At 38.3% G+C, this 16,088-nt stretch overlaps 1 protein-coding gene across 10 annotated transcripts in view; it reads left to right on the plus strand.

The window, feature by feature from the left end:
* Positions 1 to 16,088, plus strand: part of UBAP2 (ubiquitin associated protein 2) — a 92,252-nt gene that overhangs the window by 21,798 nt on the left and 54,366 nt on the right. For all 10 annotated transcript variants that reach the window (XM_041422025.1, XM_041422029.1, XM_041422026.1 and 7 more), the window contains exons 2-6: positions 904 to 1,043; positions 4,927 to 5,004; positions 6,596 to 6,706; positions 10,658 to 10,811; positions 12,495 to 12,572. In XM_041422025.1, coding sequence (XP_041277959.1) covers positions 945 to 1,043; positions 4,927 to 5,004; positions 6,596 to 6,706; positions 10,658 to 10,811; positions 12,495 to 12,572 — 520 coding nt within the window. In that variant the 5' untranslated portion in view covers positions 904 to 944. The remainder of the gene's footprint in view (positions 1 to 903; positions 1,044 to 4,926; positions 5,005 to 6,595; positions 6,707 to 10,657; positions 10,812 to 12,494; positions 12,573 to 16,088) is intronic.

Genomic DNA, 16,088 nt, shown 5'->3' on the forward strand with positions numbered 1-16,088 from the left:
TTCTAGCCTTATGGGGACAGAAAACAGGTGAACATGAGCATTCTAACCATTTGAAAGATCTGTTACCAGTTACCATAGCTGCTATAAACCATGCTCATTGATTAGTCCTGTGCTAAATGCTGTACAAACAGGGGGAATAATAATGTCTTGTTTCAAAGTAATTTTAATACTAGAGAACAAATAAGAGTGAAAGCTGAGAGCCACAGATGGGGTAACAATGATGTGTGTAGGGGTTTGGGGTTTCTTTGGGGTTTCTCTGTTGCCATACAGCTACGGTATGTTTAAAGCAGGGTGATAGGTAGTTTTATAAATTGTTTCTGTAAATACAAGGGCGAATAAAAGAAAAGTACTGGCTATAGAGGGTGGATTTAAACCTAATCATCATAATTTTTTTTATAAATGAAAGATGAGAAGTAGAGTTGGAATTGGCCATTACCTCCATGAATGTGCAGGAAAAGCACTTTTGATAGCAGGGAAAAGAGGAACTATCTAGTTCATGAGTACAATTTTTGAGTACTATTCTAAGTGGATGTGAGAGCAGTTAAATTCCAGACATCAGATATTATAGAAGTTTGAGTGAAGCAGCTGGAGCTAAAACTTAATCAGATTGAGTAGCCAACAGAAAAGTCTCTATATTAAATAACTAGAAAAAGCTATGAGATCTAGAAGTACAAATTGACACAGATCCCAGTCAGCTGACAAAAAGGTTTTCTGTCTACTGTATTTCCCCTTTTAGTGTTAAAAACTGCAGTAAATCAAAAAAATAGTGCATTAAAGCTGCTTTCTCATGAGTCTGTGTATAGAATCAGTAGTAAAGGCAGGAGTTCAAACTACTTACTGTACTTATGCTATTTGGTTATTTAATCAGTATTCACCTTAACTCATGCTCTTTTTTTCTTTCAGATTTTGTATTTTGTAGATACGTTGTTTTGTATATACTGTATATGATGACTTCGGTGGGCAGTGAACGTACCCGGGGCACTCGGGACAAAATGCAAATTTCAGCCACACAGCCAACACAACCACAGAAACAAGTAGTGCAGGTATGTGCTACTGTATCAACTTCTTTGATTTGAAAGTGGGAATGTAATGATACAAGTTTCTTCCCTGACTCCATAAAAGCTGAAGAAGATGGGGTGAAAATATATGGTTTATTTTGGAAGATTATGCTTGATTACTTGCTTTAATTGCTCAGTAAGGCAGGACAGTGTTAAGTTACTCCTGTGTTGTCTCTAAATGATTTCTGTGTTCTTCAGCAATGTCTCCTATCAGTGAAGAATTCGATGCCCATGTCAGGATTTCTGTTCTGTGACCTCACAGTCCTCAGATCTCAGCTCTTCTATCTGCCAACCTCCTGATCCTAGGAGATTTCTGGTCAAGAGGAAAATTTGAATGGGGGCGAGAAGCTTCATTTGATGCATGTTGTGTTCTACACAATGACTCAGTGTCTCTTCAAGTCACAAAGTCCTAAACTTCTTGTGCAGTGACCCCACCAAGTGAAATGGTCATCCCCTAGCATACTAAAATTTTCAGTACCGGTTAGATGAAATTTCACCCTACTACCACTGATTCTTGGCAGCGGTAGTTGTGTGCTTGTCTGGGTTACAAAGAGTGCAGAATGTTTCTGATTCTGGCAACTCAGTATTCTCTTGACAGATACATCTCAACTTAATCTGGATTCAAAAACTGTATCAGTTCTTTGCTGCCAGTGTGTGTATCAGTCTAGAGGTGCTCTACAGAGCAATGCTGCCTTCTATTGTTTTTTGGGCTAGTCTTTAATAAGGAGACTCTTTTGGTCTGTTTTGCAGTATTAATCATGTGACCTCAAACCCTTATCACCTCCTTGAGTTGCAGCACTTGGCATAGTGATGATTCATGCTAATGTGTGGATTTTGAAAATGACTTCCAACAAATTAGTTGAATTTGGTTTTATTTTAAAACAAGGATGCAGGAGTATAGTGAGCAGCCTGGGAAAAGTGGTGGCTTCCCCTTTTCCAACATTTTGCAAGACAGCACTGGGGTGGTTTGCCTGGTTGGGTTCCCTGGCACAAGGTAGACATAGGCAAATGGGAAGAAGTCCAGTGAAAAGCTGCAAAGATGGTTGTTAGACTGAAACAGAGGAGAAATGAGGGGTGGCTCAGGGATCTGGGTTTTTTCAGCCCAGTAATACAAGGCAAGTGTGTTCTGTTCAGGTACCTCATGAAAGGGTGTAGGAAAGGTAGAAACCAACTCTCCTCTGAGAGCAAGTGACACAAGGTAGAACACTGGTAATTCCTGCTTTTAAAAGGAAAAAAAATTACCATGAGTATGGTCATGGTGTATCCCTGGAGGACTTTTCCAAACTACGGGATTAATTGATTTTTAGGCCTTAAGACCTTGTTCTGCATTTTGTCCATTTATCCTGCCTTTTGCATAGTAGATACTGGTTCGATCATTTCAGTGAAAAAGGTGGTTATTTCATACATAGCAGTTATGTTTTAATGCTCCATATATTTTATTGTTGAAATAGCAGATGGACCTTTCTGCTTAGTCAGTCTTTGCAGATCAACAGAAGTCTCTGGATTTACCTGTTTAATCACCAGCAATTCATTTTTCTGAATACAGAATAGTGTTTTCCCAAATGGATGTTTCGTTGTCATAATATCACATTGATCATAATTTAAATTATTTAACAAACTGCATCATGTTTCTATTACATTGCTTCTGGATAATAAATGTGCCATTTTATTGTAAGATGTATGTCTATTACTGTCACTTCGTCTTGTGTTTTGCACACTTCTGTTTTACGGTAGTTTGAAGTTTTGAGTTTAAAATTTCTTCCACTCTTCTACTGAAAAGGTACTATGTCTTGTAAGGTTGAATAAAGTTCAGGCTGTTTTAAAATACTACTGCTTTCTTAGTCACAATTAAAACTTAATTATACTCTTGGTTAGGATGCTACACTATCCATTCTAACAATGGTGCCTTAAAAATAAAGAATCACTACTTGCTGGTGGAAAGGCCAGAATTTTTATGACACTGGTCTAATGTTTTTTTAGTCATCTTGTGGTTTTTGTTGTTGGTTTTTTCCTTCTGAATCTTCAGTTCCATCTTGGTATAATCCACTGGCATAAATATGAGTGGTATTGCACACCTACAAGTTTCTAAGCTCTCTGCTTACACAGGATAATTGAGGATGCTGTCGCACATTTGTAATTCCTTAAAAATTGGTATGTTTTTGTCTTCTAACGTGGGCTTGAAGAAAACATTTGTTTATGGAAAAGTAAGTCTTAGTGGATTCCTGATTTTTGGTAAAATATGCCATCATATCTCTACAGAAGTTATATGTGAATGTTTTTGCTCTGGATATCTTCAAAGAAAATGTCTTCACTTGTTTAAAAGTCACAGTGTGCCTGTGGAGGCTGTAATCAGAGTGAGAAATGGATCAACAAGACTTAAATTCCTGAAGCCAGCACACATTTTGGTTTTGCTGTCTGCTGAGCTCTCAGCAGTCACCAAGAGCAACCCAATTGCTTAGAGCACCACTCTGACAGGGTGGCTTCTGTGGAAGGTGGAACTGTGGAGTTCCAGAGCAGGCCCTCCCCCTTACCCAGTGGAGTGGCATAGGAGGCTGTCAGCATGACAGGCTGAAAAGGTGAAGTAACTCAGTGTGCAACTGTTACAAACGCTAATTCTCTTGGAGCACAGATGTCACTTCCCTTAACGAACTGGGACAGCTGCAGTAACTTTTCAGCAAATAAGCAGCTGGTGGTGTTCGTTGGAGTAATTTTTAGACTCTTCTCAGCATTTATGTTTGGTGACCTCCTCTAGAACTTGGATTTGTGGTAAACTCCAAAAGCCAAACAGTCTGACCCTGATTAGATATGATCTTGTGAGGCACAGAATTTCATGTGTGTATCCTGTGAAGTGGGATGGCAAAAGGTGAGATTCAGCCATCTACACAGGGTGAATCCTTTCCACCAAAAATTCTAGCAGATGAACTGATTCAACTCGAGGAGGAAGAATCTCTGCAGGCTCAGCAGCCACATAGTGGGTCTTAGCTCTCTTCAGTGTCAGCTTTCCCTATGTCCAACAGTAGCCTCTTCATTTTGAGCAGAAGTCAAATGAGGTCCAGGTGCATAGTGCACACTGTTCTTTGGTATTTTCTTGGGAGTGCAGTTCATAGGTTGCAGATGCTACACTATAAAGTGACGTGTGTGATGTGACATCTGTATTAGAATTGTTTTTCTCTCAGGGGCAGCCATAGTGTGTTTGGATTTTTCATACTTGACTGCATCTCTTTCAGTCTCTCAGCTTTTGTGTAAGTTGCCAGTGTGCATTTTTGTCCAGGAATGTTGCAGAAACACCAGGTACTTCATCAGTAGCAAGTTGCTTTACCGGTTTTCAGAGACCCATATTTGCTTATAAAAAAAAACAGTGCAGCTGTTCATGGGCAAAGTCTTGAGACATGACCCAAGTCTTTTTAAGTGCTCAATAAAACTACATGGTCAGATTGTTGTTGGGAGTGCTGTGGAAGGGGATGGGAGCAGAGATCATCATAGATGTGGTTAATTTAGAGATACTATTGCCAGTAATTACAATAAAACTCAACACTGGAGTAGTAGATCCTAAATAAAAGTGAAAGCATTAATGCTAAAATGTAGTCTTCCCTGGTGGTTCTGTGTTATTATATGGTGGTCTTGTCAGTACAGTGACCTTTAATTGTGTTTCAAATATATTAGAATGTGTTGAAATTTCTTCTGTCCCAAATAACATTAAAAACTATAAATGGGAATGGACAAGATATTGATCCCTCCCCCACAGCATCTCTGTGCTTGTTGTGTATGTTCTTTTGAGAACCCGTAGGAAAAAACTGGGAACACTGGGATATACTTCTAAAAAATATAGTAACCTTTGTGTTCTTTATTGGATATTATCTTTTTTCAGGCAACAGCAGAACAGATTCGCCTTGCTCAGATGATCTATGATAAGAATGACGCAGATTTTGAAGATAAAGTGAAACAAGTATGTTTCTTATGGTACAAATTTTTTTGTCTCACAATAAAATGTTATACAGCTGGCTTACATTTTGGAGGCAGAGCATCTGTTTCTGGGTTAGATGAAACTTTTTTCACAAGGACATAGGTTTAACTAGGAAAAGGTGCTCTTATTGCACTGTGAAATCTTTTTACAAGAAATTTTGTGGTAATACAGCTCTGACGGCGTAGTTTTCAGTGTATTTTCCTTTGTAGACAAACCCTTAAGCCAAAACTTGTTTGTGCTGATGTCTCTTCCTCAGTGTATCTCTCTAGTATGGTCCTGATGATTAATGATTGTCAGAGTAAAGAATGCGTTCAGTTTATCCACAAGTACATGCACGTGAGAAAAACGTCACCTGTGTAAGTTGAGTTTGCTAATATCTTGGAAGTTTTTCAGGGAAAGTAAAAGTCTAATGATAGCTTAAAGAAAAATCAAGCTGTTATTTTAAAAAATAAATAATCTTACCTCACAAATCTGTGTATGCATTAAAATGATAGAATTACAGTGTATAAATGAAATCTCTCACTTCCTCTACCGTGGTGAGTGTTGGGTGTTAGATAATCAAGCTTTCATTACCGAGTTATAAGTGAGACCATTAATTAAGCAGTCCTGACAATATGGGTGTCTCTTCTGTTTGTGGCTGTTAGTGATTTTGTCCCAGTGAATACATCACAGCTCATGAAGAACCTAGGAGTACACCCAGGAGGGAAGAATTAGCTTGAATGCATAAATGCAGCAAAGGAGCAGATTTCTTGGTTTCTTTTCGTCTCTGAAACTTCCTCTGAAGCATTGTTAAATGCTTTTTGTTGTTCTTGTTACAAACTAGTGCTGTTTCTGTGCCAAAAATGAAATCTTGTACTTTGTGAAGCCAAAGGAGCCTCATCAATAGTGCTTGTAGCTGTGCTGGTGGGAAGGAGATGTATTAAGTTCTGCATAGAATATGTTTTGCCTTCTGCATATGTATTTCTAGCTCATGTAGGTTTTGTTCGTTAGACGAATTTGCTGAATGCCCCGTGACAGATTATTTCTGTCCCACACTCTTCAGGATATACACCATGAGTTCAAGGAGCATAATTCAGAACTAGATCTCCTTGATCAGCTTCATGACTCTGGTGTGGCTTAATGCTGAAATGGATCAAGTGAGGTAGTCTGTCTGAAAGATAATGTATTTCTTAGTCTGCATGGTTTTCCAGGTGGATCTGTTCTCTGCCATGTCTTGCTATATGTCTTTTCTCACAGTGGGATAAAGAGGGGTGGTTTTGATGGAGAAAGAGATGGTACTGAAACTGTTGTGGTCCTTTACACTCACGTACCGGTGTATCTGGCAGCATTTGCTGCAAGCATACAGAACAAAAAAAGTGTGAAAGAGTACTTCCTTGATTACCAATTAATTTGTGTTTCTTCCTGTGTCGTCTGAATCCCAAGCAGATCTATAAAGTGCAGGTTATTTTATTCAGGATATTAGTTTACTCTTACATGGTAGCTATGCACTTCATTGTAATTTGTGGTCATACTAGCTCTTACTTTCTTATGATGGTAATTTAGATATTTTAACATGTCTGACTTTTACTGACAGCTTATGGAAGTGACGGGGAAGAACCAGGATGAATGCATAGTGGCACTACATGATTGTAATGGGGATGTGAACAGAGCAATCAACATTCTGCTGGAAGGAAGTTCAGACACGGTACGGTTTTGCTTCCGTATTAAACTACTCCTTCTGTTTGCTGTGATTTTCAGCTTCTAGAAGGATATTGAGAAAGTCATATTTCAGAAGTTTTCAATTTCCATGTCTCTATTAAATTTCTTTTGGAGGAAATAGTAACTGGGGCAGCTTCTCTACTGCATGCATACCTTGGAGAAGGCTGAATCTGGAAAATGTTGTGGGTGTTCAGCTGGTGTGTTGCAGAGTTCCTATGCTTTCATTTATATACAGCAGTTTTAACTCTTCCGCAGAACTCAGTGCTCCCTCAGACACAGGCGTGTTTTTTGCTGCAGGTTTTGTAGTTTCTGAGGCCTGAGACCATCACAAAGGTCAATCTTTGTAAACCCAAGGGCAAGCAGGTATTTTTAAGTTATGCACATTCTGTATGTGTGGGTTGCCAGTATTGAAGTTGGAGGATTTATATCCACATCTGCAAGTTGCATTGATAATGCTGCTTATGTTAGGAAAGAATGCAACAAGTAGTTGCTTCTTTAACTGTGTTGCTCATTTGCATGACTTAATTGAAAAACAGGAAGAAGAGACTAAACAGTGTGTATACAACAACAAATCATGTCACTTAAAAAGTTGCACAGTGAAATTTTTTATCCCAAGAGATACTAAGAAAATATGTTTTACTGCAGTTGGAGTTTTTGCTTACTTCAGGAGAGATTTCTTACAGCCTGTCTTCAAATTAGATTCTATGTCATCCAAGTTGAAAAAGTAACCTGGACTTCCTTTCTTGATGCTGAACACTCAGTATTTCCTGTGATTTGTCAGGATGTGTACTCTGGCTTATTGTAAATGAGGAAATTCACCCCTCACACACCCTTAATCTGGGACATACACTGTTTTGACTGAGGGGGCTTTTTTTCTATCCCCTTTTAATTTTTTACCAGAGTTGAGGTCTTCTAAACACAGAAGTATATTATATTGACAGGCTGGGAGTAGAGGAGAGCATTTCACTTAAATCTGTCTGGGTAATGTGCTGTTTTCTCTCATACTTCTCATATTTGCCATTTTTTAGTTGAAAGTAGTTTTCTGGTTGATAGAGGATATTAAATCCTTCCTTACTTTAACAATTTGTTGTAATTGATCATGGATAAAGCTTTCTGAAATCATTCATCAGCTGCAAGTAAAAATTCATAAATGAAACTCACAGTATTATAAAGCATGGCATAGAAAAAGAGAGAGCTCATTTTTCTTTACTTTTGTGTTAATCCTTCTCTCCTCTGAAGATGATAAACTAAAATTGAAATGGAATATACTGTGGGGTGATTGTTGATACTAATATGTTCTGCACTTTTGACAAGTCCTTCTTAACCCACTGCTCTCTATAGACAAAATGCAACTTAGAAACAAATAGAGAGAACTTGAAGGAGTCGAGGAGGAAGGAGTATTAATTGATGGGTGTGAAGAAATTTATTTTTGAAAGTTTGTGGGCCTCCAGTTGGAAGGATTTGTTTTAAGGCCATTATACTTGAGAACAGTTTAACCATGGATTTGATGTGAAGTTTTGAGCTGAGGTACTACAAATTCTGAATGCAGATTTCCAAATCTCTTTTTCTAGTCTCACTCTGCTGTGATGCACTTGCAGTTTTTTTAAACTTCATTTGAAAGATGTGTTTGAAAGAAATTACTGAAGGAATTTGAGGAGCAAGGAGTGATAGTTAAGATGTGTATTTATAGTTTATTTTATACTCAGCCAATTTTGTGTTAGTCTTTTTTTTGCTTGCCTTTGGGGTTTAAAGCTTGATCTACAAGCTGTAAGTGTGTGACTTCGTCTCTGTAAAGACTCTTTTTGCAGCAGTTGTGGCAGTCTGGCTTGGGTTAGTTAGAGGCTTGTGTTTGAGTAGAGAAGGACATGTTTCTTTGCCTAAGACTTGTACTCATTTAACTTCTTAAATCTATTTTATGCTCAGCTGTGTTTTACTTACTAAAGCTTTGAAGACAGAACAAAACAGACCTTTCAGATTTTTATTCTTTCCATGTAAGAACAGGACAACAAGAATTATTCTGTTACAGATTTTCTCAAAGGTCAGACCCACTGCTATAATTTGGGTTGCCTCAGGCATTGTCAGCTGAAATCGTAATTAGCTACCTCCCTCACAAAGAGAGACAGCTCAACGGTTTGTGATGGATCCCCATGCTCAGAGGTAGCACCATCCTCTATCTTAAAGAACATGCCTGATTTTCTCAAGGCTTTCCTCAAAATTGTATTGTGGGAAAACATGGATCTGATGCTTTCATAGTCATCTTTTTACTGATCCTTCCTCAGTTATTTAACTCTCACTCACGAGAGGCTGCTTTTTCTTCAGCTTTGCAGCTTATCCAGTTTTGGGTGTTTCCTGAAATGGTCAAAGATGTTTTGGCACCAAGCCCATCAGTCAGTTAGTGCATTCTGAACTCTACAGACTTGGTTGTTCAATTGTCAATGCAGGTATCTTTCCTCCTGTGTGTGAGCCACTAGGAATGTTTCAGTGCAGTTACACCAGCTGTGGTGGGTGATGCCATGTGGTACTTACTGTGGGAAGCAGCTTTCTGCCTCACAGATAAGGTGGTGGTGTTCAAATGTGTTTAGTTTTGTACCTCTGATCAGCTCTGGCTGGGCTTCATCCAAGTTGGTTTAGTCTTCTGTACTGGAGGTGGAACTGCAAAGTGATTTCACCTTTCTTTCTCACCAGTGCCATGCCAAAAAATGAAAGAGTAGCCATTCTTTTTGTTCTTATTCTTTCAAAGGAGACCCTGTAACACTGAGTTTGTAAACTGCTTTGTTACCTGCTTTCTTCCTTGCACTGGCTTCCTAGGCAGCTTGAACTAGCTGGCCATGGCCTGGCGCCTCAGGGCTGCAGAGTTGCTGTTGGTGGAATTGAGAGATAAGACAGGACTTGAAATTACTCATAGACTTTTTTGTTTGATGTAGGTGGCTGTCAGATGTCATACTTCAGTACTTCACAACAATTTGTATGTGCAAATATTCTGATATTAAATGTCTTACTTGAGCTGTAAACTCCTAGAAATGGGGACATAAGTGTAAACCTCTCTGCCATGTTAATGATTTGCAAATAATACCTTTTCTTCTTCTTACTTGCTTTGCAGCTATGGCTTAATAGACTAACCATGCAATTGCATAATATATGAGTTGCTGAGCTATTCTTGGCAAGTGTTTTAGTAATTTTATTTTCAACTCCTACAGATACTCCTGTGGAGCTGATAACATCCTTGAATTTATTTTAAAGACCGAGTTTAAGATTCAAACAGAAGCCTGATGTTTGGACCTTGATCCCGTGTCTTGTTTAGACATAGATTTTCCTGTGTTTTGCTATGTTTGATGGTCTGTAGCTGTTAAGAGTGGATGGTCTGACTTATCAGTTCTCCCAGGTTGTTGTTTTGCCATTCTGTCTTCTGAGGCTTAAATTCTAGTGTGCCTGGATGAAAAGTTTTTCTTTTCTGTTTGGGGTTCCCCCCCCCAATTAGGCCACATACTTATTCTCATCAGTCTTTTTTTCAATGATACTTACAAGGGGTTTTTGTTTTGTTTTTTCCGTTTCCCTGGGAGAAAAAGATAGCTTTGTTCATGTTCCCATGCTAGATTGATGGATGTATTTGAGACAAAAACTGTTGCTTGCTTGGCAGATGTTCTGTGTTACAATAGTATCCAGTCTTCCTTGAACTAGTAGAAATCCATTATAGCCAGAAATATTTGGGGTTCTCATATTCCCTAAGACAATCAAACTTAAAAAATATTTCTCTCTCATCTCTTTGCAAAAACACATAGCCTGTCTTTCCTTTTATATCAGTGTAGTTTGCATATGTGACATTATGCAAATACCTGGGTTTTTCTCATGAACTGGAGGGGTGTGGGGTAGGAAGTGTGCATTGAGAGGTGTCTCTTCCTTTTTGACTTTTGTGTCTATTTCTATTCTACCCAAATAGACTTCTTGGGAGACTGTAGGGGGAAAGAAGAAAAGCCTTGGAAAGGAAGGTTCAGAAAACAAAGAGAACAGAGAGAAACGAGGGGACAGAGAAGTGAGTCGCGGACGGGGAAGTTCCACCAGACGGGGAAGAGGAGGCAGCCGTGGACGAGAGTGTACGTATAGGGATTAATTTTTAAAGATTGAGACGCTTTTCTTGCAGCTGGAACTGACTGAGCTAAGAGTGAGTGCTTAATGGAGCAAAGTCCGTCCGACTATAGCTCAGCGTTGAAGGGATCGTAACTTGTTTGTGCCACAGGTATGCTTGATCTGTCTATGTGACTTGGTTTGGGATGGTCTGTACTTGTTCAGAGACACTCAGTTTAATATAAGTCTCTGTTCTTGTTTAATGAATTGATCTTGTACAAATTGCTGTTCTTCATGTAAGTTTTAGAATTGAGTCTTTGTAAGTCTGCTTGAGAACAAGTATGTCGCTGCACAGCTGATACACTTTTTTGTTTCTTTTAATGAAAAAATTATCCAGCTTTGACTCCATCTCCTTTTATGAGTGGGAGAACCTGAAGATGTTCTCATCTTCTCATAAGGGGAATGAAAACACTGGGATGATTATTAATCTCTAAATATATTTCTCACATAAATCAACCAAAGGTGAGTTTCTGCGACAGAGAAAATTCATTGTTAGTTGAAACATTGAAAGCTTTGCTACAGTTGCAATAATAGATTGTACAAAAGCAAAACCGATGTTTCCAATTTAGATAGAGTCACAATAGATCATGATCGGATACATGTTTCTTTTTTTAGCTAAGTTTTGTCAGCATTCTTAAAGCTGTGGGTATTGTTGGTATTGGCTGTTTGCCACACTGATAGATGAGAAAAGAAATCAGAATGGATACAATATGTTTAGCTTTGCACTTATAAGCAGGAAAAAACATTTACAATGTTAGCCAACTGATGTTATTCATAATTGGAAGATATTCAACTATTGTGCCAATATAGATGTTGTGAATTTTTTTAGGATAGAGTAAAGTCAGTATGAAAAAATTTTAATAAAACATGGAGCTGGACTTAGAAAAGTATAAATTAGATCAATCAAAATGAAAGCAAAGGGCAAATTTTTTTACCAAAGACAATTGCTGCCCTTGTCATTTTGTAAACTGGGATTAAAGAAATTTCAGATGGTTATCAAATCTTGGTATTTTCTTCTCAAATTTATGTCCAAGCATTTTTGGTTTTATTGTTACCATTAGGAGAAAAGCAGTACAAAGTCTCAGCAGTGAGTGTTTCAAGAGGCCAGTTTTGTTGGTTTTTTTTTCTCCTTCAAGTAGCCAGCCATATTTCAAAGCACCTTGTCAGGAGTTTCCCACAAAACACTTAGGTTGCAGACCTTTTTTAGTGCCTTACCTTCACCCAGTCATCATCCCTGTACTTTAAATAAGAGGAGAAATCTGTTTCAATGCAGTATGGGCAGAAAGGAGAAGAGTTGGTATTACTGGTTATCCTTTATTTTTTCACTGTTGTCAACCAGTGCATTATCTAGGAAACACAGAATGAGGCAGCTGTATTTCCTGTCTCATTAAATAGTGTAGGCTGCAAAACATGGCACTTGTAGAGGTTTGTCTCCTGAGGGACCTTTCCTTCTTGTATTTTGCTTCCTAATAGTACAAAGGAAACATAACTTGCTTCTAGCAAGGCGTCAAAGAAGAGGGGTGACTGAGATTTGTTGACCATCCCACTTGAAAATTTTGCCTTTTGTTTTGAGGGGTTCATGTTAAGCAAATGGCTGTACTGTCTCAAGTAGCAGTCTCTAACGCTTCTCTTAAGCTGTCCTCTCTCCACAGTTAGAGCTGAAGAGAATGGAGTGGACAGCAATCAAGGAGACAGGCCTTCAGACCGTGGGAAACGTGGCCGTGGGAGAGGTGAGATGGTGGCATTGTTGTGGGACTGGCACTGCTTTCATGTCCTGAAATGGAACTCTCCCATTTGTTTCTTTAAATGCTTCTTCTTAAGCATTTTTTGTTTGTCCTTTGATTCCATACGCACTTCAGCCACCTTGTCCTTGGGTATATCCTACTCCCTTACCCTTTATCATTTCTTGGTCTTGGAACAAATTAAACAAAATTGACAGAGATCACCTCTATGATAATTTCCTGTGTGGCAGGCTGTTGTGCACTGGCTATGGAGAGTTGTTTTCCCAGACTGACTCATGCCAGCCTCCTGTGAGTGGGAGTGTGCTCACTCAGGGTTCCTCAAGATGTACTTCAGCAGCAGGAGAGCACAAGTTTCCATCTGTATGGCTCTTGGGGAAGGATTTGATGTATACTTGTACCATTTCTTTGGAGTGGCTCTGGTTGTCAGGCTTGCCTTCTGCTTTTGGTAGCCAATCAGAGAAAGAACAAGCCACCTTAGAGACGTTTTGCTATGAAAAGGAATTCGACATGGAAGAGTTGATGAGAACTGTGGAGAAGGAATGCTATGGAGTTTTAGGTACAGCTCCAATCGTGTTATGTGGAAGAGGTGGGATAATGGATTGGATGTGGAATCAGGTGATGTGTATTTGAACTGGATTTTCGCTGGTTGGGGTTGATAGAGGCTTGATTTTCCTTAAGGTTGGAGGAATGAAAATCCATGTATGGTGCTGATTATGGGTGGACGAGTGTATTAAATAAGTTAAATTGACAAAATGTATAGTGTAGCAGAACTAACGTACTTAGTAAGTCTGACTCAAGAAAAATTCTGCCTTCAAAGGACTCCTTTCTCTTTGGAATGTTGGGTAACAAGGCATTCAGAGACAGGTGCATCCAACTTCATTGTCTCCAGATCTGCATCTTGAAGGTGCGCAGAGATGCAAAGAAGTAACTTCCAAAGGTTTGCATGTGAGAGTGCCTGTGAATCAGCAAAAACCCAATCGTGTGTGCAGAGAAGTAGCCCTGCAGGGCAAGGTATGATATAGTTCACAGCTACAATTTTTGGTATGTTAACAGTTTACACTTTCAGTAGATAGAATGTAAGTCTTGCAGTTACTTATTTTATAAAATAATCTTTTTTTTTTTCAAATTATAAGTATAAAAGTAGGACTTTGTAAAAATGTTTCAGTAAAACTTAGAGATTAATTTCAAATGCAGTGTTTTTTTGCTTTAACCTTACAAACCATACACTGCTTTTGTTGTCAAAGCTGTAACTTTCCAGATAAGTATCGTATATCTCAACCTTCATAATCAGATCAAACTGACCTGTTTAATGAAGAAATAGAAACTTCAAAGAGTTTTGTTCACTGGCTTCATGTACATAGTATTACTATATGTCTCTACCAAATATCTGAGACTATACTATGAGCAAAGTATATTCATGAAGTGTCTGTGGTAAACCTGTTGGCGAGCTACAGGATCATTATATTACAAGTGTGTGTATTCCATGGCAGGAAATACCTAATTAATTTTACAATGCAAACTCTTGAAATCTTCAGGGAGTTTTAGAAATCTCTATAATTCAGTTCTTATCATTTCAGGGATACATGGTCTCTTTCTCTGGATGTTAGTAGAAATAATAATAAAAAGCTTCCTGCCAATTCATTCTGTAGTCTTGGCTTTTCTGTTACACAGATTAGTCAAATGAGAGGTAACATACTTCAGCTAAAAGTAAACAGATTGCTGGCAATCACCACTAAACCCATTTTTAGAAATGTTTCATGTAGTGTGTGTGTAGAAATCTAGGCACTGGATAGGAAATGAGAGGTCAGCTAATTATCTGAGCAGCACACTCTCTCTGTTCTAAGCTACCTTCTCAGGCAGGAGTTATCTTACTGGTTGCCTTCTAGGAGATTTGCTGAGCCATCATATGTATTACCATTTCACGGTACAAAAATGTAATTTAAAGAAATGATACGCAGCTGAAAACAGCTAAAACAGGATTGACACAGAGGCGATAGTGTGCTGTTTACTGAGAGGGAAAAACCCTTATACTGAATATTTGATATTTGGTGTGTAAGGCACTAGTTTTATCTGGCAATAGATCTTCCATTAATGACGGTGTCATGTTCCTTGTAAGTTCATAGGGTAGTATGTAAACAAAGTGCAAACACTGTTGTATGCTGGTATGCAGGGCTTCGGGGATTTGAAGCACATACAAATTATTGACTGATCAACAGAATGCAAAAATATATCACAGTGTGTGTAACGTGTCAGCTGTAATTGCTCTAAGGTAACTCTTTGCTTGTTAAACTAACTTGTAAACTTTGTATTGAAGTCAGGGAGTATCTTGTTTTAAGATGCCTTCTTATCTGTGCTTCTTCTCAGAACCAAATTTCTTGTGTGAGCTTAATTTAAATGTAAGAAATACTGTAATGGTGATGAGCAGTAATTGCATCAAAGTGATTATATTTGTCAATATAGCAAGGATTTGCGACTGTCTAGAATAGAATAGAATCTCCTGAGGAAATTAAAGAGGCACATGGTTATGGTTTTAGGATTATCAGCTATAGAAACATTTTCTTATTTGTGTTTTAATCAGCTGCAGTGTTGTATACAACTTGACAAACTTTACCAGCACAGGTTGCTTTTAAGCTGTTGTTTTTTTAAGGTTCTTGTGTCTTCAATTTTAAGTGCAATTCTAATTCTCCCAGTTCCTCCACCTCATATTGAAAAGGATGCAGAGAAAAAAAAAGGGTGTAGAGCTAGAAAAGGCTTTTGAAGGTACTGGGAAGTCTACAGTTCTAGGGTGTGATGAACAAGTAGTATAGGATTTTCTGCCTGTGAGAGAGGACTGAGTGGGTGTATGGTAGAGCTCTGATAAACTTCTGTGGGGGCATCAATTGATCATGCCAAGCAAGTATGCAAAGGAGAGAATATTAAATGAGATCAGCAGGTTACAGCTTCAAGATGAACTTAAAGAGCTGGTTCTTCATACATGAAGTGAACCGCAGGAACTCCTTTCAGTAAGATGATGTGGTGCAGGAAATGTATACATAAAAAGACTTGGAAATTTCATCCTAAAAAAGAACCACAGGCAAGAAAAAGAAAAACCACCAAAGATTTTGTTGTATCTAAGTTATCTTTGACTAAGGAAGTCAAAGCCACAAATAGTTGAAGACCAGGAAAGCATCCAAAGAAACTACACTGTGATTTCAGTTCATGTACCCTTCCCTGGATATCTAATTGACTTTGGCTTATAAAGAAATAACAGGTAGGTGGGCTTTTGAGCTTTTTTTTCAATTCAGCATAGAAATTGTTATAGACTTGTGTATAGTAATTCTCCTGGTTTGCAAAGGCAAGGTAGGTTTGTTGATTGCCCTTCTGTTTATCTCTTTACTTCGTTATTCCAGAACAACATGAGCATGCCATAAATGTGCGTTCTGCCAGGGATTTTTTTCCTACAAAATGGATGTAAAAATGAAGGAAAAAATGCTATGTTTTAATTTCAACTCTTGTTTTGTCTGC

Source organism: Onychostruthus taczanowskii, unplaced genomic scaffold, assembly GCF_017590055.1.
Source record: "Onychostruthus taczanowskii isolate IOZ18803 unplaced genomic scaffold, ASM1759005v1 scaffold70, whole genome shotgun sequence".
Lineage (NCBI taxonomy): Eukaryota > Metazoa > Chordata > Aves > Passeriformes > Passeridae > Onychostruthus > Onychostruthus taczanowskii.